The sequence below is a fragment of the Nomascus leucogenys genome, chromosome 11 (assembly GCF_006542625.1).
Source record: "Nomascus leucogenys isolate Asia chromosome 11, Asia_NLE_v1, whole genome shotgun sequence".
Taxonomy (NCBI): Eukaryota; Metazoa; Chordata; class Mammalia; order Primates; family Hylobatidae; genus Nomascus; species Nomascus leucogenys.
This window is the reverse complement of record NC_044391.1, coordinates 57,724,677-57,749,827: the sequence shown is the minus strand read 5'-3', so window position 1 is coordinate 57,749,827 and position 25,151 is coordinate 57,724,677. Positions and strand designations below refer to the sequence as shown.

Sequence of the window (25,151 nt, the reverse complement as noted above, 5' to 3'; positions counted from 1 at the left end):
ACTGATCTGGGAGACTGCAGAGGAGGAAGTGACACTCCCCAGGGTGGGGAAGATTTGGGGTTGGTGGGGGTGACTGATCTAGAAGGTGGAGCAGATAGGGGTGGGGCTCAGCCAAGGGAGTGGACAATACAGAGATCTGGAAGAAAGAAGCTCATTTATTGAACCCCTGTCATGTGTTGAACGTAACATATTACAATTAACCCTCACAACAATCTCATCAGGTAGGGGTTAATATTCCCCCAAGCCCCAATTTTATAGATGCAGAGATTGAGGCTTGGAAGCAGGAAATAAAGAATTTTGCCCAAGGTCCCACAGCTAGTAAGTACCTAGTCTAGGATTTAAAAAAGAAAAAAAAGAAAAAAGATTTTTATTTTAAATTTTTATTATTTTATTATTTTAATTTTAATTTAATTTAATTTAATTTTTGAGACAGGGTCTTGCTCTGTTTCCCAGGCTGGAGTCCCACAGCACAATCTCAGCTCACTGCAAACTCCGCCTCCCAGGTTCAAGTGATTCTCCTGCCTCAGCCTCCCGAGTAGCTGAGACTACAGGGGTGCACCACCATGCCCGGCAATGTTTTATATTCTTAGTAGAGACGGGGTTTCACCATGTTGGCCAGGCTGGTCTCAAACTCCTGACCTCAATTGATCTGCCCACCTCGGCCTCCCGAAGTGCTGGGATTACAGGTGTGGGCCACCATGCCCAGCCTGTTTTTTTATTTTTGAGACAGGGTCTTGCTGTGTTGCCCAGGCTGGTCTGTAACTCCTGGACTCAAGCAATCCTCCCACTTTAGCCTCCTGAGTAGCTGGGATTACAGGAACACTCGGCTGGTCTGGGATTTAAATCCGGGTCTGCCTGCCTCCAAAATTCATGATCTCTCCATTTACTTATATAGGAAAGAACATGACAGGAGGGAATAGAGTCAGTAAGTACTGTAGAGAGGCTGGAAGTTAGAGACTTGTTCATTTTGAAAACCCAGGATACATTGTATTAGTGTGCTTGACTACATAGGCTCTGGAGCCAAGTTGCTAGAGTTCAAATCCTGGCTCTACTACTTACTAGTAGTAAGGAGCTTAGCTGAATTACTTAACCCTGCCTGCAGCTGTTTTCTCATCTGTCCAGCAAGACTCACAGGATTGTCGTGAGAATTAAAAGAGGTAATTCATATCAATTGCCTACAAGACTACCTGGCACATACTAAGTAAGGGCTTGATAAGAGAATTAGTAGGGATGAGAAGTAACAGAGGTGAGAAGTGAAGAGGCTTTGAGAAATTCAAGGTCCAGACAACTGGCAACTTGGAAGAGAGGCATAGGGCCAGGCTCAGAGCATGTGATCGGGGGGCCAGGAGCCAACACAGTAGTGGAGCCTGGGAAAGGGGTGGAGGAGGTGAACTGGGAGAAGCAGAGAGTGTAGGAACAACAGCTGAAGCCAAGGCAAGGATGAAGCCCATAGGGAGAGCAGGAAAATATTAATGAGATTTGCTCCTGGCCCATACAGATCACTAAGAGCTTTGAGAGGGAACTAGACATGAGGTCTGTGTTTGCAGGTCGATCTCCCCTACCAGAAGGAGCACTCCTTGTGGGCAGGAACTGGCTCTACCAGGCTTCCCTGCTGGAGCCACTGCACCTAGCCAAGTGTCCATCTTATAGTAGGCGCTCAATAAATGTCAGATGGATTGCAGAGGTATAGCTGCTAGGAGGGGACAATTGGAGAGGAGGGACTCTTTCTCTGGGTGGGCTTGGCTGGCCTCAGGCTATGGGATAGCCAGGACCTATACCCTTCCCCCACAACCAGGGGTTACCACGGCAATAACCCCCCTTCCCCACAGGCCCTGTGGTTTCCTCTAGAGCTTCTTTCACTTTCTTCTTCTGCTTTCCGTCCTCCGCTCTTCTCTCCCCTACTCCCACATCCTCAACTTTTTTGTCATATCCACAGGTCACCAGTGAAGACAGCCAGGAACAAGATAGGCAAGGCACAGTCCCAGGGAAGGTAGGACACGGAGGCGGGGCTTGAGGGGAGTCACAGAGGGCAAAGGGAAGAGTACAGGGTGCAGCAGTAGAGGCCAAAAGCACTGCAAAGGCATGTTGCAGAGAGAAGACGTGTGGGAGCAAGGACAGATATTCAGAGAGAAGGTAACAGTGCAGGCGGCGGTGAGTGGAGGTCATGGGGTGAAGAGTGGGAACAGAGAGGGTGGGGGGAGTAAGCTATAAGGTGATAGCAGGATGGGTGGGGACAGAAGGCCAGAGGGCTCCCTGGGTGAGGGGCTGGTGTAAAACAGTAACACTGTAGCTTAGATGCAGGCTTCTTCTCTTCTGGGGCCAGGAACCTTCATGAGAACTAAATGAAACTTCAGGCCAGGCATGGTGGCTCATGCCTGTAATCCCAACACTTTGGGAGGCTGAGGTAGGTGGATCACTTGAGGTCAGGAGTTTGAGACCAGCCTAGCCAACATGGTGAAACCCCATCTCTACTAAAAATACAAAAGTTAGCTGAGCATGGTGGTGCGCCCCTGTAATCCCAGCTACTTGGGAGGCTGAGGCAGAAGAATCGCTTGAACCCGGGAGGCAGAGGTTGCAGTGAGCCAAGATCATGCCACTGCACTCCAGACTGGGCAACAAGAGTGAAATTCCGTCTCAAGAAAAAAAATTAAAAAAAAAAAAGATAAATAAAACTTCAATGGACTTCTTCCCCAGAGAAGAGCAGATATGCACATATGCATAACTGGAGGTGGGGACAGGCTTACAGACCTCTGAAGTCCATTCATGCCCTCCCAGAGATCCACAGGATCCAACATAAGAACCCACACCAGGCCAGACGCAGTGGCTCACGCCTATAATCCCAGCACTTTGGGAGGCCAAGGCAGGTGGATCACCTGAGGTCAGGAGTTCGAGACCAGCCTGGCCAACATGGCGAAACCCCATCTCTACTAAAAATAAAAAAAAATTAGCTGGGCGTGGTGGTGCACCCCTGTAATTCCAGCTACTCGGGAGGCTGAGGCAAGAGAATTGCTTGAACCTGGGAAGTGGAGGTTACAGTGAGCCAACCACGCACTCCAGCATGGGTGACAGAGATTCTGAACCCACACTTGGTGGCTGTGGGAAACCCAGTCACTCAGGGTGAGTCCCCATGGGCTCCCTTTCCCCCATCCTGTCCCCACCACAAGCCAGGCACATTTCATCCTGTTTTCTTCTACCAAGAAAGCTGCAAAGTCCAATCAATTACAAGCTTTCCCTCCTCACTCAGCTCCCTCACCAGGTCAGCTGGTCATTTCCCTACCACCTCCTAAAGGGAGCCACATCCCGTGAGTTTCCATCACTTTATTTTGCAAAAATAGAAAACTCAGCAATATGCGATACAGCGGGGTAGAGGGGAGATGTAAACAGAGGGGAGGGGACAGCACCCTGACCCCCCAAGAGAACACAGGGAGCCAATGGGAATCTTATTTGGCAGCTAAATACAAACTGGGGATTGGAGGAAGAAAGGAGGGGTCACAGGGGCCCTGGGCTCCCCCACCCAAGACCCCTGGAGGAAGGGGTCAATTCCAGGGTGTAAACAAAAGCTAATAAATAAATAGAGGCTTCCTCTGGGTCTGGGCAGGATCAGCTAAGCAGCATCCCCCCTCCCTGGGCCAAGCTGCTCTGGGGAGTAAAGGGTGGAAGTCACTAGGGAGAGAGGGATCCCCTGGCCCTCTGTAGTGTAGGAGGGTCTCTGCCCTGATGGCTGAGATGGAGGGCAGGAGGAGCCCAAGGCACATGACAGGGCTGGGGGAGGGACTCGTAACGGAGGGCACAGGGTGAACTCTGCACCCAAGCCAAGAGGTGCAGAACGGACCTGCATCTATCTGTCCCTTTCACCCTCTGTTCCTGCCCCAGAAATGCAGGGCCCAGCCTGCCCCCACCTTGACCTGGCACAAGGACGGGGCACAGAGGCTAGCACACACCCTGCAGGTGCATCACACAGCATTAGGCACCAAGGGTAGGGGCAAGAAGGTGGGCTCAGCCCTTCTCCTTTGCCCCCTTTTTGGTCTCTAGTGTTCCTGTTTGCTCCCAGAGAGCCAAGCACCTGGCAGAGGAAGGGGCTGTGGAATGGCAGGGTCTTCCTCTTGCCCTGGGAAGTCTAGGACCCTGGCACCCGGGGGGCAGTGCTGAGATTTTAGAGTCCAAACCCAGGCTCATCCCTCTGCTCTCTCTCTGGGAGCAGGACAGGCCCCCGGGACTGGCGAGGGAGCCGGTTAAATCAGGAAGGGGATGAACACAGAGGCACCCCTGGAAACTTTGGCAAAAACAAGGAGCTCATTGGAAGGGGCGGGGAGAGGGCAGAGCAGGTCCTCCCCCAGTCACTGGTGGTCTGGGAGATGGTCAGTCTGCTGCCTGGAGCCCCAACCCCCACAGCGGGGAGGTCAGGGGCCCTGGTCAGGCTGGGGACTTCAGGCCCCCTTTGCCCTGGCCCCCGGGAACCTCATCCTCGCTAGAGGCATTGGGGTGGGGACCAGGCTGCGAGGAGTCATCCTCAAACATTTCAGGGTTCTCCAGCATCTCTCGGATTAGGGGAGGCATCGGGCCTGGAATCTCCATCTTCAGAGTAATGGCCCTTTCAGCTCCTACAATGGAGAGAGAGAGAGGCTCAGGAGGACAGAGGCACATGGCCCTTAAGGCCATCTGCCTAACCTTTCTCAACTGCCCCTGACTCCCCTAGGGGGCGCCCAGCACAGGCCCACCACCTCTCTGTCCCCAGTTCATCCTCTTCTCACTAGGCTTCCCGGGTGCCACTCCTCTGCCTGGAACCTCTATCTGGCCTTCTCTACCAGGCTTGCTGCCCATTCATCCCATTCTTTCAGGCTGCCTCTTCAGCGAGCGCAATGCACACAACTTCCAACCCCACTCCCCAAGTACCCCACTCTCGAATGTCCAGAGCTTGTCCCTTGTTCCTAGTCCTGTCCTCTTAACAACATTTATTACAACAGCTAATATTTATCAAACACTATGTTCCAGACATCCTTCTAAGCCTGGACTGTCCAACAGAACTTTGCAATGATAGGAATACAGTAGTCATTGGCCACATGTGGCAATCTGAAATGTGACTACTGCAACTGCAAAATGGAATTTTTAATTCAGCACAATTCTAAGTACACTGTATATGTTATGGGTTTTTTTTGTTGTGTTGCTGTTGTTGTTGCTTTAGAGGCAGGGTCTTACCCAGGCTGGACTGCAGTGGCTATTCACAGGTGCAATCATAGTTCACTGCAGCTTCCAACTTCTGGCCTCAACTGATCTTTCTGCCTCAGCCTCCTGAGTAGCTGGAACTACAGATGTGCACCATGGTGCCTGGCTTTACATTGTATATTAACTAATTTAGTCCTCAAGACAGTCTTACAAGGTACGTGAATAATAGTCCAATTTACAAACGAGATTAAAAAAGTAAAGCAATTTGCCCAAGACTTTGTCTCTAAATATATATATATATATATATACTTAGAATTGTGCTGAATTAAAAATTCAATTCTGCAGTTGCAGTAGTCACATTTCAGATGCTTAATAGCCACATGTGGCTAATGACTATTGTATTCCCATCATTGCAGAAAGTTCTATTGGACAGTACTGGTTTAGAAGCAATTTGCCCAAAGTCTCCCACTACTATGTGGCAGAGCTAGGATTCCAGTGTAGATTGCCTGGTTCTCAACTACTCTGTTCTTGTCTCTGCATGTCCTCCTGTCCGACCTGGGAGATCAACAGCCCTGGGAAGACAGAGAGGGGACATCCACTCATGACTCACCCTTAGTGCTGATGCCCCGGAGGTCGGTGATTTTCATTAGCATCCTTGGGAACATGTAGGGCTGGCTGGGCCGCCGGCGCCGGGCGTACAGCCTCAGGGCTTCCAGCAGTGGCTCCTGCAGCTTGTCTACTTTTTCGGGCTCCTCCAGGTCCATGCGGTCTATGGGGACAAGTATACTGGAGTGAGAGGGGAAGGAAAAGATGGGGAAGACACAGTGACAGATGGCTGATCCCCAACCGGCCTTTTGGGAAGCCTGTACAGGGTTTCAGAACTCTGTGGATGGGGCCGGGTGCAAGAATTACCAGCAGAAGAGACCACTGGGTCCTCCACGCCCCCTCCCAGACAGATCCCGCATGGAGTGGTGGGAAAGGAGACTGAGCACTGAGCAGACGCCAGGGGGCGCCCCCGCACCTCCGCAGATGAGGCAGATGGCGCTGAGCAGCCCTGTCTCGGTGTCATCCATCTCCAGGGGCAGGAGCTGCCCAGCAAAGGCAAAGACAAGGTCTGTGAGGGGCCCGAAGCCGGCATTGTGCATCTGGGTCCGGTTCAGGGTCAGCCCGTCGGAGAAGGTCATGGTGTCCTGCTCTGGCGTGTACCTTGTGCAGATCCGCAGCATCTGGAGGTGGGGGGTGGAGGAGGGTTAGTGCTGTTTCTGGGGGATGGGGAAAAGAGGAAATGAGTGGAAAGTGAGGAGGTTAGGTCCCCAGTGAGAGCAACCTGAAGCAGGCGTGGAGAAGGCAGAGGTGGAGGATCTGAGGCTTGGCAGGGGTAGTCCTGGGAAGTCAGGAGGAGACAGGGCATCCAAAAGTCTAGGATCAGGTCATAGGGGCAGAGGCTAAGACAAAAAGAGAGCTGAGGAGTCCCACATGTGTGGCAGGGGGTGCAGAGTAAGGAAATCTTTGCATGGATCAAGGAATTGTTGAGGGTCCCATATGCGGGTCGGGCTGTGGCAGGACCCACAGGGCCTAACTTACCAGGATATCTAGGCAGGCAGCCTTGAGCAGAGTGATCTGGTCAGCAATGCTGAGACCTGTAAAGCCAGGCAACCGCTTGGCAAACTCCACGATCTTGATGATGCACTTGGTAGCCAGCTCACTGAACTTGTCCCACAGCCCCAGATCTAGCTGCACGCGGTGGTCTGCACTGGAGTTCTGCAGATGGAAGGAGTAGGAGGTTGGAAGGCAAGCTGAGGCCCACCTCTGGGGGCTGTCTTCTCCCAAGCTCTCTCCTCTGCATTCTGATGCCTTCCTTGTCCTCAGCAACAGTCGATGATAGCCTCCAACACAACCCAGCCCCATTCCCCAAAGTGAAGAGTGCCCTGCCCTCACTGGGCTCTGCCCATTCCTCACCGTGGTATACTTGCCCAGCTGGCAGAGCGAGGGGAAAGTCTCCTGATGGGCTTTGCTGACCTTGGTGATGAGCTCTTCTAACTGAGGGCTCAGCTCATAGCTGTCAGGTGACCCTTCTTCCTTCACCTCTTTCTTCTTCTTGTTCCGGTCATTTCGCACAGCTTGTGGGTGGAGGCGCAAGGAGAGGGTCAGGACCCTCAGAGCCTCCTCTTGGGTGTCCTCTCTCACCCTTATTTAATGTGCTCAGTCCTTATCATTAATATCTATTCTCTGGCACTGTAATTAGTGCCTCAGTTTCCCTATCGCCTATATTAGCTCCTATTCCCAGGCTGGTTCTCCCCAGCCCCACCCAGGGCCTGCAGCCCCTACTCCCTCCCCAGGCCATTCGGCTCCATCCTGCCCTTCCTGTCACCCTGCAGGAGCTGGGGGAGGGGGGGCAGGATATGCAGGCGGCAGGATATCCACTTATAGCCTTGGCAGCACAATGGGGGCGAGGGAGGGGGTGGAGAGGAGGAGCCACCCCATATCCATCTCTGGCTCAGTCCAGGGGAGGGGAAGGGACTGGCAAGCCCACTGGCTTCATTTCCCCCATGAAACAGGGGGAATGTGAGACCCTACTTATTCACCCATTCAGAGGAAGAGTCAAGCTCCCTGAGAGGGAGAATGGGAAATGGTGGGGCCTCCTGGGTGAATGGAGCTCATCAAATAAGACTGGCCTGGGAGAAGGCAGCACCCTAGGGCAGGCCAAGTCTCAGAGGTCAGGGAAGTGGGAGTTGCCAGAGGAAAGAGGGCCACAGCCATAGGGTAGGACCAAAGTGCTCCTGCCCAAGCCAAGGACGGCAGCCTACCTTCCTTGGACATGCCCACTTCGAAGCACTTCTGTAGCCGGCAGTACTGGCAGCGATTCCTGGTCACCTTGTTGATGATACAGTTTTTGTCGCGGTGACACGTGTACACCATGTTCTTCTGGATGCTTCGGCGAAAGAAGCCCTGGAGTTGAGGGAAAGAGAGAGGGCCACTGAAGCACAATGCTGGGAGTACCAGCCTCTCACTGGCCTTGCAAGTTGCCCCAGGCTTGACCTAATCTATTAACCACCTATGTGCAAAGCAGTGCTGCTCACACATAGCATCTGTGTGCCTGGTCTCTCATCTTACTAGGGTAACTGGATCCCCCGTCTGCCCACCCCCACCACGTACACACCTTGCAGCCTTCACAAGAGCTGACCCCATAGTGGTAGCCAGAGGACTTGTCATTGCACACGAAGCATGGCTTGTAGACCCGAGGAGGCGGAGGGGGCGAGGGTGAGCTGGGCACCATCTCCTCTGAGCTGGTGCTCTGTGTCTCCACCGCTGGGAGGGAAGCAGTGATGTGAGGGTCAGGGGAGAAGGACCCCACAGACCTCCAGGCTTCCTCATCACACACACCCCATGTGCATTTGTTCCTTGGCCCACCGGTGACAGCCATCACTACCACAGTGCACTAGTCCCAGCAGTAAGCGCTGTCAGAATCCTCTTAATGACCACTATTACCACAGCTTGTTGTGACCCTAGTCCACCCTCCACAGTCTAACCAACTTGTTCACAAGAATGCCAGCCCTCACCCTGTATGACATGTTTAATCCTCCAAATTCCAGACCAAGGCCATTCTGGAAATTGACTTCTCTGGGCCTGTTTCCCTAACTATACAGGAGGTGGGTAGAAGGCTTAAAGCCCTGCAGCTCTGAGCTCTCTAGTCACTCTCTGTCTTTTTGGTGTATCTTTATCAGATAGTCTACCTCCCACTGTCCTCCCTGTGGGGCAATAACTCTGGGGGCGGGTAGGCAATGACAGGCTTCCTGTAGCTGGTACTGGCCAAATGACCTGCTGGGATGCTTAGCAGGTAAACCAGGACCTCATTTCCTTTCCAGTAGTACAGGGGGGATAACTCCTCAGGCTTCTCTCTCACACCACCCCGAATAACCATCAGAGACAGTGGAGCAAACGGGGCAAAGGGGAGTGAGAGGATGCACCACAGCCTTGGTTCACGCCTGAAGAAACTGAGGCCACGAGAGGGGAAGTGACCAGCTCAGTGCCACACCACCAGCAGATCCAAGTGGCCGTGAGTCAGAGAAGCTGGGGAAGCGGAGACTGAGGTGTTTGCTCAGTTTCTCAGGTCTGGAAGCCATTGGAGGTGTAGCAAACTGGAGAAGTCAGGTGACAGTAGGTAAACAGGACTGATGGGGGAGGGGTCCTGTTTCTGGACCCTCTCTGAGGTTATGTCTTCACTCTGAAAATACCCAATTGCAGCTCAAAAGGGGTCTCAGCCCCACAGTATGGGGAGGACATGCTCTGCTCTGTTCAAAAGGCTGCTGGGTAAGTGTGTGTGTGTGTGTGTGTGTGTGCGCGTGTGTGGTTGGTCTTCAGAGGCTCAGAAAATTTGTAAATTATTCAACCTGCAGGACCTGTTGCCCAAACCTGGAGGGCCCAAGTTAATGCAAAAAAATTCCTAAGACCCTCCCTAAGGTGTGTCCCACGCACCCACCTCATGAACACCTTCTCCCTTCTAACCCTCTGCAGCCCCCCTGGTCAGAAGTCCGCTCCAATGCAGCCAGAAGGGCGGAAGGAATGCCCAGGATGCCAGGGTTCCAAGCTAGCTCCACCCACCCCACAGGCGGGAAGCCCTACCCACCCCCAACACACATACAATCAATTAGCATAAGAATCCTGCCAGGGTGAGATTCCCCCAAAGAAAAAGGAGAGAGGAGAGGGGGGAAAGAAGGGTGCCTGGAGTCTATTCAAGACTAGGGACGGGGGCTCCAGGAGGGGCTGGTGCTGAGAGATGTGAGGAGGGCAGGAATGCCTTTCCCAACCTCTCCTCACTCCTCAGGCCCATCACTGTGTCCTCCAAGGGCACGTGTTCTGCCCAAGGCCTGTGCGTGGGGTGGTGCTCACTCTGGCGCTGACGCCCTCCCTGCCCGCAGAGCGCTGCCTCATTTCCTCTGTTGCGCAAGGGCCTGGGTGCGGTCAGACTGGCATGGGGCAGTGCCAGCCAATTATAAGACTGGGGGCCTTAGGGAGACAGGCCCGGGGGCAACTTTTCCCGTCTAAGTGATAGTGTCACATCCCCACCTCCTGAACCCTAAAGTGCAGCCTAGTGGCTCCGAGGTCAATCTGCGAGGTCAAGGCCCCAGAAAGCTAACTGGGTCTACTCCAATCAGATCCCCTCCCCAGCCTTGGGCTTAGACCCCACCACTGGGATGCAGCTCCTGGGTTAGGCAGGGGCCCCTGCTGGGAAGGATGAGGGTGGGCTCTGGGGTTTTCTCCTTTTAAAGCCCAAATTGCTGAAATTGAGGAAATTCCTGACCAGGCTGCTCGGAGCTTCAAACAAACTCTTTATAACCGGCTGTAAACGCTCCCAGCTGCAAGGCTCAGAGCTGAGCAGCCTGGACTCACAATCTAGCACACACCTCCTTGGAGACACACACACACAGGTTAACAACACACAGGGCACCAAAGCAGGCATATTACAATGGGATCCTAGAACCCTCACTAGATTCTGGCACAGACACACAGCCAGAATAGAGACACACTCACTCCAGCTACACCGTGGAGGTAGATGTACCAGTCACAAGGCTGACACACAACACCCAGCACTTGGCCACACAAGGGAACAGCTCTACCACCAGACAAACACCCCAGCCTGCCAACGCAGCACCAGGACACCAAAGCTTCCAAACGGACACACACACACACACACACACACATCCAGCCCACCTCCACCCGCCAAGCAGCCTTCCTTCTGAAAGTGTGCGGGGGCAGGCCTGAAGCTGGCTTTGTGTGTCCACCAGGATCCCAGAGGTCAAAATTATTAGTCCAAATTAAAACTCAAAAACCTACCGCCAGTCAAGCCCAAAGGGCTTCTTCCATAGGCCTGAAAAAAGACAGGGTCTCTGCCCAGCCCCCAGAAGCCCTTCCTGAAAGATTCTTTCCATCTCAGCACCCCCACAACATACAACATACCCCAACTCCCCATCCTATTGGGCAATGAGAGGAAAGTTAAGAATTCACAGGGATTTGGTGCAAAGCAATAGTTCCATGCTTTCTCGGTTCTTTAAATGACACACTTTTAATTCTTCCCCCACCCCACCCAAAAGTAAAGTCAAGTCCGGTCTCCAGGTTTGCCATCTCCCTCTTCCAGCTTCCCAGTTGTTAAATTTGAGCAGCTCTGCTCTGGAACCAAAAAAAAAAAAAAAAAATCTGAACTTGTAAACAGCGCTGCCTGGTGCCAAGGAGCGAGGCGCGTTGGCGGGGGCTTGGTGACCTGGCGTGCGCACTCCCCTAGCGCCCGCCGCCCCGCCCGCTGCCCGCCCCTTCCCACCCTTCCCAGCGTGCCCCCAAGCCCCTCATCCCCGGGCCGTCCGCACCCAGGCAGCGAGCACATCCCAGCCCAGGGTAAATTTGGGGGGTGTTCCAGGCTCCGCTCCTGGCCCCTCCCCACACCCCACCCCCGCCAGGCACTGCGGCCCAAGCTTCAAAGCCGCCTCTCATCTGGACTTCATTTTTACTGCCTCTCAGTCCCCAGCTTTTTATTACTGCTCTGGAAAGGGGTTCCAAGGCCCCAGGCCTGGCATCTCCCATTTCACGGAGGGGGAAGATAGATATTTGGGGACCCAGTAATGGTCCTCGCCCTGCCGCTGTCAACTTCAGGCCACCCCCCACCACACACACAGACTTTGCTTTAAACTTTTCGCTTCCTGCTGAAGTTGTGTGTGTTGGAGCCATAGGAAAAAGTCATCTCTGCATGTAACCGCATACACGTTTCCAAACATTTCTTTTTTTATATGGGGGTGGCGTACAGAACTCAGCCTTCTCCCTCTTGTGTGCACAACCTTTTCCACCCGGCATGAGAACACACAGGATGCACTCTCGAACACAGCACTTTCCAAAACCGCCCCCGCAGCCACGCAGGGGCACACGCCCTCCCGGCCTCACGCCACAAACATCCCCTCACAGGCCATGTGGACCTGGCAGCTGTCGCTGGCGACACTGGTGGAGAGACCCTTGCTCCCACACCCACACCACCTAGGCAAGGTGCTGCACACTCCAGGGATTCACACGCTCTGCAAACAATATTTTTAACACTGCCAGCTTCCCACATGGGCTTTACAAACGCCACCCACGGTCCTGAGTGTCATATCCTTCCAGGGCCACGGACCTAAAGGCGCAAACTACCCACACACCTCTGTCTCTCCCTATCCCCAGGAACTCTGGAGTGGCATCAACCACAAGTTCGAGCTAAACACCCACCATAAAAACCACACACACTCCAAACACTACTGCACACACGCAAAGGAGACGCTGAGGCCCCCACGTTTAAAGGGCCAGTACCTTACATAGAAAGGGCCAGAAGCTCGTCCTTGCACCTCAGTTCCACTCTTTACACACGGAAAGAGTAAATCCCAGCCTCTCCTGCACCCTACACCCCAGCCCCGGTCTCGGGTACCTACATTGCAGGCTGGCGGGTTGCAGCCAGGCAAAAGATTCAAGTCCGGCGAAACAGGAGCTGCCGGTGGCTCTGCGCAGCAAGCCGGCCCCGGGCCCGGCCGCCCCGTACAGCCGTCGCGGACCCGGGGCAAACGTTTCCATACAGTCGTACATCGCGACCCGGCTTGAAGGGAAGCTGGGTGCTAGAAACACCAAGACCCGCAGCCGATTCCCCCTCCTCCCCCGGCGGCGCCCCGCTACAGCAGGGGGGGAGGGGGAGGGCTAGCATAGGGCGCTGGGCTGCATGCGGGTAAGGGGTGGGCGGGGAAGAGGGGGGATCCCCAGCAGGAGAAAGGGACTGGGCGGGGCGCGAAGCTGGGGCTGCCGCTTTAGCCTCCGTCCAGCTCTATCTGGGTGCTTCGGCAGCTAGCACTGGGGAGACCTTTTTTAAAAGCGAAGCCCGGAGGGGTGAGGGGTGGGGCTTGGAGAGCGAAGGGGGCCGGGCACCGAGATGAGCAGAGCTGAGAGTGGAGCGCACACATACACATACGTACACTCGCTCCGCGGCGCGCGCGCTTGCTTAGACACACATCCGTGCATGCATTTATCTTATCAGACACCAAGAATTTGCAAATATGCAAGAGAGCACATACATGTGAGCACGCATATAAAATAGGTGCACACACATTTGTGCAAACACACCTTGCTCGGGAGAATGCTTGCAAGCATACTCCACAGCTCAAAGGCTTTGCACGCATTTGCACGAGGCGCGTGCCCAGGTCGGGGTTGGAGGAAGGAGTGGAGGAACCAAGCATAAGCATTTCCTTTCAGAGTTTTCCCTCTCCCCAAACTCTCCCTTTTTCACACTAGTCAATACAGGGGTGTTAAGGATGACTGGGGAGAGGGGAACGTCGAGGTCCCCGCGCGCAGCTGCTCTCCTGAGGCTCGGGACCTGCACTACCTCCACCCAACTCATTCCCAGGCCTGGCTCCGCCCTCGCCCTCCGCGCGCCCGCTTCAGGGCCGAAAAGTGCATTCCTGCGGCTCGGCGCGCGCTGCCTCCTCCTTCCTTCCCGTCTCCCCACCCCCGGTACTAGGGCCGGAGCGCGCTCCCGCCGTGAACTCTCCGGGAACCCCCCTTGGGGCGGGTGGCCGAGCGCGCTCACCTCCTCCTGACCCGGCCCCGCCCCACCCCGCCCAGGCCGTCTCCAGCGCTGCCGCGGAGTCCCCCGCCCCCTCCAGCGCAGCCAGAGTCTACCCCTCCTAGCCCGAGCGGTCCGCCCTCCGCCGCGGCCCGGGCCGCCACCCTCCCAGTCCCCGAAGCCTTATCCCGCAACTGACGCCCCCTAAGCGCCTCGACCGTCTCTCTCGATGCTCCTTCCTCGAACATAACTTCACTTTTAGAGCACAAAACTACCCCCTAAACTGTGCCTGCCGTGCCAATTGCGCCTCGATGAATCTGCCCCTGATGGCCAACTCCCCTCCTCCAGTTTCTCACTGCCAAGGGCTCCCTCGGCAATAGGGGCGCTTCTGGTCACTGACTGTTCTCAGGGTCTTTAAATACCCCCTAGCCTAGCCATAACTGCCCTCCCTTCGGTTAGTGCCCCTCAGCTCTCCAAGGCCGCAACACTGTTCCCTGGGTTGCCCCTTCCGGCACTGAGCGCCCTCGCCCGGCGGAGAAGGGGGTAGGTGGGCGGGGGGTTGGCCACGTCAGAAGTTTGCCCTGGCCCGGCAGGGCCGAATGGGGGACCCTGGCCCCGGACAGCGCCAGCGGCGGCGACTCCCGGAAACCGCCCCTCCCCCGCGCCCCGCCCTCAGCCGCCGGGCCGCCCGGCCTGCCTGCCCAGCCGGCTCTGTCAGCACCGCTCACACGGGCAGCGCCGCGGAGCGGGAGCGGCGCCCGGACGGGCCCTTCCCCCGCCAGGCGGCTGTGGCTGGGCCAGGGCGGGGCGCGCTTTTCTAAGAATCTGTTGTACCGGGTGGGGGGCGCACTAGGGTGCTGCAGGAGTGGGGCGCCTGTGGGAAGAATAAAGGGCAGGAAGGGGTGCCAGAGTAGGCGAGGGATGGCGGGCGCGGGGGAGGGGCGAGGGGCTGCCGGGGCTGGGAATAGGCCTGACTTGTGGATGGCGAGGAACCTCGGGGTGGCAAGGCTGACTGGGGGGCTTGAAGCAGGGATGGGAAGGGAATGCACTGCTCTTTCCAACCCAGTGTAAACTCCCTCCTCCTCCCCCAACCCCAAATACCCATTTCTGAATCCAGTCACCCCAACCCCACAAAAAGAAGAAAAGAAAGAAAGAGAGAAAGAGGGAAAGAAAGGAAGACAGCAAGGAAAAGAAAGAAAGAGAAAGAAAGGAGGAGAAAGAAAGAGAAAGGAAAGAAAGAAGAAAGAAAGAAAGAAAGAAAGAAAGAAAGAAAGAAAGAAAGAAAGAAGAAAGAAAGAAAGAAAGAAAGAAAGAAAGAAAGAAAGGAAGAAAGAAAGAAAGAAAGAAACTTTCTGAATCAGAATCTGACCAGCGGCAAACAACAACAAAAACAATCAGTTAAGTGCAAAATAGGGAGTACCCCCGAAAACAAGAGGGAAAGAGCCTTGATTAGTCAACTTCAAGCTGTCAGTACCCCCCTTCCCCCTCAGAAATCTGAAAGGTCCCAATTAAGTCAGGCCTGCCTGGTTGGTAATTAGAACCAGAAGTGGCCAGGCCACAGGGAGGGGGTTGGGAGGAGGGCACAGGAGGAGCTGGGGGAGGGCTCCAGGAAGCCATGAGTCCTCAATAGCCCCCGTTTCTCTTCACCAGATGCACCCCACTCCTCATCACCCCATCTGTGTGTGCATCCCAGGCACTGCATGGAGGGGGTCCTTAGGACCAGGCATTAGGGTGTCAGGCCCGCCCTCCCCATCCACCCTGACCCCCCCATTCTAGACAAACTTAGTACAGCCTTGGGGAGAAGGTAAGAGGATGGGGGATCTAGTGCCGCCTCTTTTCCCCAAAGTTTCCCCAGCCCTTATTGCAGCAATTAGACCCATTAGCCTTCTAGCATTTCATGGGAACCAGATGTTCTCCACCATCCTGGTGGGAGTATGAAGGGGGCTGCTGCCTGACTCACCCCCTTCCCTATGATCCCCACCCCCAGGGCATACCCGACTCCCAGCTAGAGCCCCCACAAAGGCATAGCCCTAGAGGCAAAGAGGAGAGTACCCCTTCCCAACTAATAAAGCCATTAGCACTCAGATTCTTTCGGGGTCACCCCTTAGAGTCCCTGCCACCCTGGCAAGGATGAGTTTGGCCAGGGCGAGACAGGGCAGAGACAGCTAACTCCTTATGCACCCTGCCTTTCCCTCCTTGCCACCTTCTGGATGGGGCTTGAGGATAACTGGCTTTGAATTCCTCACGCTAAATTCTCCCTTTTTTCTAAAACCCTCCCTCGAAAAGTTGAAAAGGGGGCATTTCAAAGTAAAGCAGACCCTGTCAGAAGGGTAAGTCCTGAGGTAGGAGTCCCACCTGAAGGGCAATGGGAGGGGGTCTCTGGAGGAGGGGGCAGCAGAAGAGCAGAAGAATAGGGAGGTGTGAATGAGAGTGGGGCCCAAAGCAGGGATGTGAGGCGCGTTGGGCAGGATGGGGGCTGGGACCGGGTAGGGGGCCAGGAGAAGGGGGTGCAGGCCTGGGCCCTGGCGGCGGCGGCTTGCCCAGCTCCCCCCCACCCCCCCCACCCCCCCACCCCACCCCCGCCGCCAAAGAGGTTTCCTGTTGCAATCAAAGCCCCGTTTGTGTCGGCCTGGAGGCCTGGAGCTGGAGCCTGTGCCGGAGGAGGAGAGACCGGGGAGGGGAGGGGAAAGGAGGCAGTCGACTGGGGTTTTTTCCTGGAGGAGGCCTCACTGCTGCCTGCTCACTGCCCTTACCCGCCTGCTTGTTCTCCTTGCTTCTCCCAGTGCCTGGCTTCTCTGTGTCTGCACCTTTGGGCCTGGGTAGCTGTCCCTTGTCTTGTCTGTGAGTCTCTCTTTTTCAGTTTCTTTTAAGCAAGACTCTCTCTCTGTGCCAGCCTGTCCTCGGTTTCTCCATGTGTGGTGACTTAGTGTGATGAAGTCTGGGCTCCTTGCCCCAGGGACAGTGGCCCCATGGCCAGGGCAGCATCACTAGGTTCAGAGGACAAACTGGGCTAGGTCATCAGGACCACAGCTATCTGCCCAGGGGTGGGAGGAGGGCAAGGCTTCCCTTCTCTTTCATCACACTCTGTTCCCTATAGAAAGCAAATCTAGAACACACTAGGATTCACAAAGATAGAGATTCGTAGGGACACAGACACCTGGGGTTTCATGCACATGCATGAACACACACGCATGCACACACACGTACACACACCCCTCTGCTTTCCATGAGCACAGGCCTGTGCTTGCCTCAGCAGCACGTGCTCCCTGAGCCTCCCCTCCACCACCACGCAGTTCCGAGATGCCTGTCTCACCCCCTTCAGACCCCGAGACAGCCCCAGGAAGTAGAGCAAGACTTCAGTTCTCAACAAGGATGTCCCCAAGGTGCCAGGGACCCAGCAATAAGATCCAAGAGCCAGCCCCAGGGAGAAGTGCCAGACCTCTTCAAGGGCCACCTCTCTTAGTCTATGTGTGAGAGAGAATGTGTGTGTGTCATCCATAGAATAAGGGAGAGGGTGATGAGATGCACAAACTCAAGATGAGTGTGCCTTTGGCATCAGATTTAGGCCTCTAAACCCTCTCCACTAGATGCTCCCAGCCAAAAAGGGACAGCAGGTGGGAGAAATGAGAGAGGACACTCTCTCACCCTTCTGCTACTCTCCCACTCTGGAAGGTTTCCCAGACTCCTGGATCTCTTCCTCTCCCCTATGTCTTCCTCTCCACTATCACTAGGTGCTGCATGCCCCACCCCCATTTAAGCCACGTAGCGACCCACCCCCAAGCCTTCCCCTCCTCCCTCCTCCTGCCACCTCCCTGCCCAGGCCTGTCCTTCCATGCTAGCCGCACCCTCCCCAGCTACCTGCCCCGGCTCTGGCTCCTCCCTTGGATTTCTCCTTTCAGCCCCCTCCTTCAGCGTGGCCTTCGAAGATGGAGCCCAGCCTGACCACTTCCCTACCTTGACCTCACTTTGAACCCTGACCTTGATCTCAGTGTGTCCACGGCACAGGGGTGCAAAGGGGACATCACTGGACACTGGCTACTAGCTCTAGCATTGTCCCCACTACCATTCTCTCTCCTGTCCCTCTCCACTCCATCTCCTTTACTTGCCTCTCCCAGAACCTGGGAAAATCAAGTCCCAAGAGGCTGAGTTGTAGGGTTCTCTGCCAGAAGTACATTCATGTGAGGAGGGTGGTTCCTTCCCACTTCCCCGGGTCCCTAGGACAGATTCATGGGGTGAAAATGAAGTCTGGGGAAGCCCAGCTGAAGTTTCCAAAAAGGGTACTTTGTGCTCTCTTGTTCACCTACATGCCACTCAAATAACCCCTGTTGGACTACAGACATGCCACCAGCAGGCTTCAGCAAACGCCAGCCACAGCATCAGCAGCACTACAAAATCCCTCCTCACTCCTCACACTGACTCTTTGTTGCACACGCTGGAATTCTGTACATGAGCAGAGGCCCAGGGAGATGCTGCACACACACAACAGCATCAAGTCTTGAGGCACCACACACTCACCCCTTCTCCGATGAACACACTCTTTCCAGTGGAGCTGCCAGCCCAGCCTAGTCACCCCTTTCACATACAGACACACAACCCTCTGCGTGCCCCCTCCTGGAAGCAGGGCGCCTTTTCTTCTACCTCTGTCTCTGCACTTGTGGAGCCATGAAGGATGTGCGTTTATCTTTTTGTCTTTTTCTCTCCAACTCTTTCTCTGAAATTGCTCTTTCCCCCGCCCTTCAATCACCTTCTGTTGTCCCCAGTTGAAGCCTTCTCTTAACCAGCTTGGAACCCCCACCTGTAATGGCCTGGCCAGGAGGAATGACTACCAGGAGGAGAGGGGTCCCAGAGGGAGGAGGAGAGGAGAGGCCCAAGCCTTGCCTGCTGTCAGCACTCAAAGGCTTAACCCAAAGAGGGCAGGCCTGGGGAACAAGTAGGGATCTGCACAGCATGCAGGCTCTATGCCAGACCTGCAGGGAGGGGAGGAGCCCAGACCCACATCGCTGGAGGAGAGGATGCTTCTGGAACACCCCCTCTGCCTCTCTGGATTACTCATGGTACAAAAGCTACCTTCTTTGCAGTCATTTCCATCCTTCCCAAAACCAAGAAGCACAGTCTCCTGACCCCACACATCTTTGGGGACCTGGCACAGGATTTCTTTCCCCTTTTTGCAGCCTCCACGTAATTCAAAGCAATTTCACCTTTTTTTCTCTCTCTCTCTTTGAGACAGAATCTTGCTCTGTCGCCCAGGCTAGAGTACAGTGGCGCGATCTTGGCTCACTGCAACCTTCGCCTCTGGTTTCAAGCGATTCTCCTCCCTCAGCCTCCTGAGTAGCTGAGATTACATGCGTGCGCCACCACGCCCACTAATTTTTGTATTTTTAGTAATGATGGGGTTTTTATTTTTTATTTTTTATTTTTTTGAGATGGAATCTCGCTCTGTCACCCAAGCTGGAGTGCAGTGGCATGATCTCAGCTCACCGCAACCTCTGCCTCCCAGGTTCAAGTGATTCTCCTGCCTCAGCCTCCCAAGTAGCTGGGATTACAGGCACACGCCACCACACCTGGCTAACTTTTGTATTTTTAGAGACAGGGTTTCACTATGTTGGTCAGGCTGGTCTCGAACTCCTGACCTCAGGTGATCTGCCCTCCTTGGTCTCCCAAAGTGCTGGGATTACAGGCGTGAGCCTTTTTCTTTCTTTTTTTTTTTTTTTTAGACAGATTCTCACTCTATCGCCCAGACTGGGGTGCAGTGGCAAGATCTCTGCTTCCTGCGTTCAAGCAATTCTTGTGCCTCAGCCTCCCAAGTAGCTGGGACTACAAGTGTGCGCCACCACGCCCAGCTAATTTTTGCATTTTTACGGAAGGGGGGGTTTCACCATGTTGGCCAGGCTGGTCTCGAACTCCTGGCCTCAAGTGACCCACCCACCTTGGCCTCCCAAAGTGCTGGGATTACGGACATAAGCCACTGCGCCCGGTCCAGTTTCACCTCTTGATCACAGAGCCAGGTGACTGGCCTCCCAGACTCCTCTGCTTCCCAGTCTGGCTCCCTCCAACTCCCCACTGCACGCAGGCAGCAGCTTCATGCTGCACCAGACCCACACCCAGCTGCCCACACAAAGGTATTCCCCTCTACTAGTTGACTGACCCAGGAGGCAGTTTTAGATACCCACCCCCCAAGTTTTAGGCCTGCTACCTCCCTATCCTATTTGAGCAGGAGAACTCTCATTTGCAAACACTTCCATTGAGTCCACATCCAAACTCCTTCCTCAACACCACTGCCACCCTCCATTATTCACTAATACTCCATTACGCCAAACCCCTGTCCCCTGCCTGCCTTCCTAACTGGGGTGCCAACTCTTTTACCATCCACCCTCCAGATGCCCTCTTGTTAACATTTGCCCTCATTCCCCAAGATCCCTGAGACTCACACAGAGAGGCCATCTCCTTGGGGAGGTCAGGCTGGCCCAGGCCCCGGAAGCTAGGGCTCAGCATCTCGAAAGGCGGAGACCCCCTGAGTGCCCCTGGGAAGGCGAAGGGGAAGCCTGCCCCTGGGTAGCCAGATCCAGGCCCCAGGGCACCAGCCGCAAAGAGTCGCTCCTTATTGGTGGCCATGGCAGCTGCGGTGTGGGAGTCCCCTGGGGTCTGCAGTGGGCGGGGGAGGTCTTCAGCCACAGCCCCCGCCCATGCCCACTGCCCCAGCCTGGGAGGCTCCGTGCCCACCCTGCCTGGCCTGCCCACTGGGCCTCCAAAAGTCCTAGGGAGAAAGAGAAAGGAGAGATGAGAGAATGACCACTCTGAGGTTCCAAGCCCTACGACTGTCTCTCAGTTACAGTCTTCTCCCTCTGTGCTGCTACAGTTTATCCTGCCCTGGCTCGGGGCCCTTGCAGTGTGGTAGAGAGGGCAGGGCAGGGGGTTATGCAGCCTCTGAGAAACTCTCCAGAGGAGCTCCAGGAAAGGGTAAACTGAGGTCCCAAGGTGAATGATGGTCGGAGGACTTCTGGTGGAGAGAACTCCTAGATTGGGAAGTGATCATGAATCACCACAACTGGGCTAAGCATTTGACCTAACCCTCACATCAGTCCTGTGAACTGGGAGTTATGATTCTCATTTCACATATGAGGAAACTGAGGTGAAGTGACTGGCTTAAGGTCACATGGCTGCAAGTGGGGGAGCCCAGATTCAAACTCTTTACCATCCTGGAGAAGGCAAACATAACTCTTTTATAACCTGGGAGCCCTACAGCTCTCTGGAGAGGAGTACAAGGCAAAGGTTAGGGGGACAGACTCTAGAGCCAGACTACCTGGACTGTACCCCACCACTTGCTAGCTGTGGGACTTCGGGCATGTTACTTAATCTCTCTGTGCCTCAGTTTCTTCATGCATCACTTGGGACTAATAATAGGGCCTACCTCATATGGTTATTGTGAGGACTAAATAAATTAACCAATGTCAAGTGTCTGGCATAATGTAGGGCACATAGGAAATGTGATGTAAATGTCTCATATTAGTTTTTTTTGTACCTTATTTTCCTCCATACTCTGCTTCAGTAAGCACTTCCCTCTCTGTTTTCCTCAACACTCCCTCTTCCAGTTTCCCCTCCCAATTCTTCCTGTCTCCAATTTTTCCTCGCCCTCTAAGCCCTCTTGTACCCACTGGTTCAAATCTAAGGATGTTGATGGAGCCCCCACTTGTGCCAAGTGTATGATGCCAAGGAGCTGCTTCGTGGTCAGCTGACTTTACTTCTCTGCTTCCTTTTCTCTCTCTCTTTTTGTTTTGTTTTGTTGAGACGGCTAATGTTTATATTTTTAGTAGAGATGGGGTTTCTCCAGGTTGGTCAGGCTGGTCTCGAACTCCCAACCTCAGGTGATCTGCCTGCCTTGGCCTCTCAAAGTGCTGGGATTACAGGCGTGAGCCACACGCCAGGGCATTCTGCCTCCTTTTCTTTCTTATCCCTGGGCTCCCTGTTTCTAGGAAGTTCTCCCTGCATCCTCTCCTCCCCTAAAAGTAAGCTTCCCTCTAAGAGGAAGGGGAAGAGACGAAGGTAGAGAGAGGAGATGGGAATCCTAGTGCTAAGTAGGTGGTTCCTATCTTGATCCTCTGACAAAGGAAAAGTTTGGCTTTCCTAGGAGCCCCAGAACTTCTCACCTCTCTAGGCAGTTAGTGGGCTAGGGAGGAAGAGTCACCCCAGCCTGGGGGTATCTCCACCAGCCAGAGCCATAACAGACTGCTATGAAGGGCAGAGAAGGGCCAAGAAACTAAAATGCAGACAGACCACGGGGTGGGCAGGCCCAGAGGTAGAGGATGGGTATATCTGCCTTTCTTTCCATCAGTATTTGCTTCTAGGATGTGTAGCTCTCAGTCTTTATACCTCTGGTTTTTATTTTTGTTTTTACTTGTTTTTCTTTCTCTCCTCTACCTTGGCCTTCAAGCCCTTGAGGGTAAACTGTCATGGAGGTTACAAGAACCCAGACCCCAAAGCCATCACATTTCACTCAGCCCTTATGAATGAAGCAGCCCCTGCCCCTCACCATGGCACCACCCATACACCCAGCACCCTCAAACTCTTTAGCCCAGTGTCTTCGCAGGCCCTAAAAGTCTGAGCTCCAAGCCTCCAGGGTCCCTCTCCTTTTCCTTCTCCTATTCCCCTCCGAAGTTCCCATCCCTAGTTAAGCCCAGATGGAGCCAGGAGTTCGGGGGCCCCTGAGGCCCCTGGGCCACAGCTCAACTGGCCAGGCCACATTCCAGGTGGATTAACCCCTCCAATGACAAGGGTGAGAAGCTACTAGAGGATTCCCCCATCCCTATGTTCCCCAGACTTGGCTTAGACTGGGTACAGGGCTCTCTGCCTTAGCCCTCCTTGTCTTTCTTTGCTTCTCACCTACCAATGGGAAACACAGGCAGGTAGGGCAGTGGGGGGTCCCCACAGAGGGATGCTCAGCTCCTGATCCTCACCAAGGAATGATGCTGCATGTGAGCCAAGGAGAGTTGTCCTTGGCCTTCCTCTTATTTTGCCTCAGAGAAGGGACTTGGGAGTTAAGTGAAGAGAGTAAGGGGGTAGAGATTCCTCCCATTTCTGAGCCTTGGTTCTGTCTTGGCTGGGAAGAGAAGGGGAGGGTCTTAAACCCAGGGTAGAGGAATGGACTAAGGAATTGAAGGCAGTGCAGAGTAAAAGGAAGTCCTAAACTGAGGCCCCAGATGCCTTGATTCTTTCGGGGACTCGTGGAAAGTAGAGAACATTCTTCCTCTACTAAGATGCCATCTCAGATGGTGGGGCGGGGGGGATGACGGACTGGGGAGAGGGGCTCTTACAAAGCTGCTTCTCTTAGAGCTGAGGTGGAGTTGAGGGGAGGGCATGGATGAAGGGGGCTGCCGGATGGAGGGGGGTGCGTTTCCCTGCCGCCCTGCCCGCTCCAGAGCCTGGAACAAAGCTGCTCTTGTCGGCCACTCTCCACCCGCTGCCCCCCTCCCCTCTGTATAAACACGACCACCTTTTTCCATGACCCCATCTCCAGCCTGGGCAGAGAACCCAGGCATCCTCTGCTCTAGCCTGGGCCCCCAGCCTGCTCCCCAGGAGGCAGCAGTGGGCCAGGCTTCCTTGGCATTGTGCCATCCCTGGGGGAGTCCAGACCCTTGAGTCTCCACCTCTCATCCCCAGGTGCCCTCCCTCCACCCTACTAGCCCCAGGGAGGGGCAGTGCCCAGGAGGCAGGCAGGCAATGCCAGTGGAATGTGTGTGGGCATCAGAGGGCATGGGCAGGGTGGGGCAGAGGGGGGAACTGGAGGTGCCAGTTAGGTGGCTTTCTGAGCCAGGGTGGGAGTGTGCTGGGGTGTGGGGGGGCGTGCCCCATGCTGCCTACTAGGCTGTAGGCCACAGTGCATGTGTGTGTGTGTGTGTGTGTGTGTGTGTGTGTGTGTGTGTGTCTGTCTGTCTGTCTGTCTGTCTGTCTATATGGGATACCCAAGCTCCAGGCACCCTGCACACACTACCCGCACTCCCCTGTCTTCTCTCTACTTGCCTCAAGGATATGAGACGCTGGCTGTGGTCCTTGACCCCAACTCAGCATCTGACCCTAAGGGCAGAAGCCTCAGACTTGAGGACTGGGATTCCCACTGCCCAGGACCAGGGCCCTAAAGCGGGACAGTCATCTCAGTCTTCTGCCCTGAAGACCTCCTACTCAGGCGCCCCTGCCCCCACCACCACTAATAACCAAGCATCTTCTTACCGGCTGGCCGCCTGCAGAGTCTGGCTCCTACATACTGGGTCAGGTTGAGGGAACTGGGCCGTAGCTGCTAAAGACAGAGAGGCAGCGTCAGTGGAACTCTGGGACCAGCACTCTTGGGTCCCTGTCCCGGTCTTCCTGCTCTTTCTTTGTTCCATTTGGGCTTCCCTCAAGAATACTCCAGAGGTGCCCCCCACCTTGGCTGGAGGGAGCCAAGGCTCGCACCTGGGCTGGGAACGTGTGGGAGGGAATCCAGCACTTTAAGGAAAGTTCACAGATCCCTATCCTATGCACTAGTCCTTCGGAACTCCTGGACGCGGAGGGCCAGGCTCACTTGCCTCTGGACGTTTTCCTTGCCTTCTGATGTCCAAGCTGTGCCATTCCACTGGGGAGGGAGGAACTTGGACCAGCATGGAACATCAAATCTACCCCTCAGAGCCCGGGGGTAAGGGGGTGGTAGTCTTTCCCCGCGAGAGGAAACCCTGTCTTCTCTCACATTCCCAGCACAAAAATATAAGGCGGAATGCCCCCTGGCTGAAGACTTCCCCAAATGCTGTCCTCTGCTATGCACCAAAATGAAGGGCAGATGACCCAGCCCATCCTCAGCCTGTTAAAATCTTCCCCATTCCCTTCCCACAGCAGGACTGGTCCAGGTCGGGGCAAGAAGCCCCCCTCAAGCCCGGCGGCCAGCCTGGCCAGCCTCGGGAGGGCATTCGCCCGTGCGGCTCCTCCGCGCCCCCTCCCCCAGCCGCCTCGCCGGAGGACCCAGGCGACGGGGCGGGCGAGCCTGCTTCCCCGCCTGACTCACCTGGAGTGGGAGGGGGGAGGGAGGCGGCGGAGCCCCGAGGTCCCGGCGTCGGGCGGTCTCTTGGATGGAGCGTCGCAATGTCCAGGGCTCGCCGTACTGGGGGGCTCCTGGGGGGGCACGGCTCTAGGCTGGGACTGTCCCGGGGCCTCTCGGAGCCCGCCCGCCCACGTGACCGCCCCAAAATATCCGACACATTTTCTCCCAAACCGCACACTGACTCTGCAGGCGGGGACACGGAAAATATTTTCTTTCTTTTTCTCCCTCCCCACCCCCCCCCCACCTCCCTCCCTGCCCAACTCCCTCCTCCCCCTCCCGCCCTCGCTCCTCCCTCCCCTGCCTGCCCCTGCCCGGCTCCCTCCTCTGTGCCCTGGGGCTGGGGGGCGGAGGGATGGGTGGGCG

General features: G+C 55.2%; 1 protein-coding gene across 3 annotated transcripts; it reads right to left on the bottom strand.

Moving 5' to 3' along the window:
- Positions 1-3,303: 3,303 nt before the first annotated feature.
- Positions 3,304-25,025, bottom strand: RARG (retinoic acid receptor gamma). Of its 3 annotated transcripts, none has more exons than XM_030822575.1 (10): positions 24,753-25,025; positions 23,948-24,014; positions 20,155-20,480; positions 8,324-8,472; positions 7,971-8,112; positions 7,123-7,283; positions 6,748-6,924; positions 6,185-6,389; positions 5,774-5,932; positions 3,304-4,601 (listed from the first exon to the last, which is right to left on the bottom strand). In XM_030822575.1, exons 3-10 carry the CDS (start codon positions 20,336-20,338, stop codon positions 4,414-4,416), a joined length of 1,365 nt encoding a protein of 454 aa, XP_030678435.1. In that variant the 5' UTR covers positions 20,339-20,480; positions 23,948-24,014; positions 24,753-25,025; the 3' UTR covers positions 3,304-4,413. The 3 variants fall into 3 exon arrangements, with proteins under 3 accessions (XP_030678435.1, XP_030678436.1, XP_030678437.1); XM_030822576.1 differs by having other exon boundaries at positions 23,948-24,011; XM_030822577.1 differs by lacking the exons at positions 20,155-20,480; positions 23,948-24,014; positions 24,753-25,025 and adding an exon at positions 12,609-13,346.
- Between the last annotated feature and the right edge of the window lie 126 nt (positions 25,026-25,151).

What these genes read in the sequence shown, in the direction of transcription:
- RARG (XM_030822575.1), bottom strand. Translation starts at nt 20,338, where the DNA reads ATGGCCACCAATAAGGAGCGACTCTTTGCGGCTGGTGCCCTGGGGCCT. An exon ending in CAAGGAGATGGCCTCTCTGT is followed by an intron (nt 8,473 to 20,154) that starts GTGAGTCTCAGG and finishes CTTCCCTCCCAG; the next exon opens with CGGTGGAGACACAGAGCACC. An exon ending in AGTGGGCATGTCCAAGGAAG is followed by an intron (nt 7,284 to 7,970) that starts GTAGGCTGCCGT and finishes TCCACCCACAAG; the next exon opens with CTGTGCGAAATGACCGGAAC.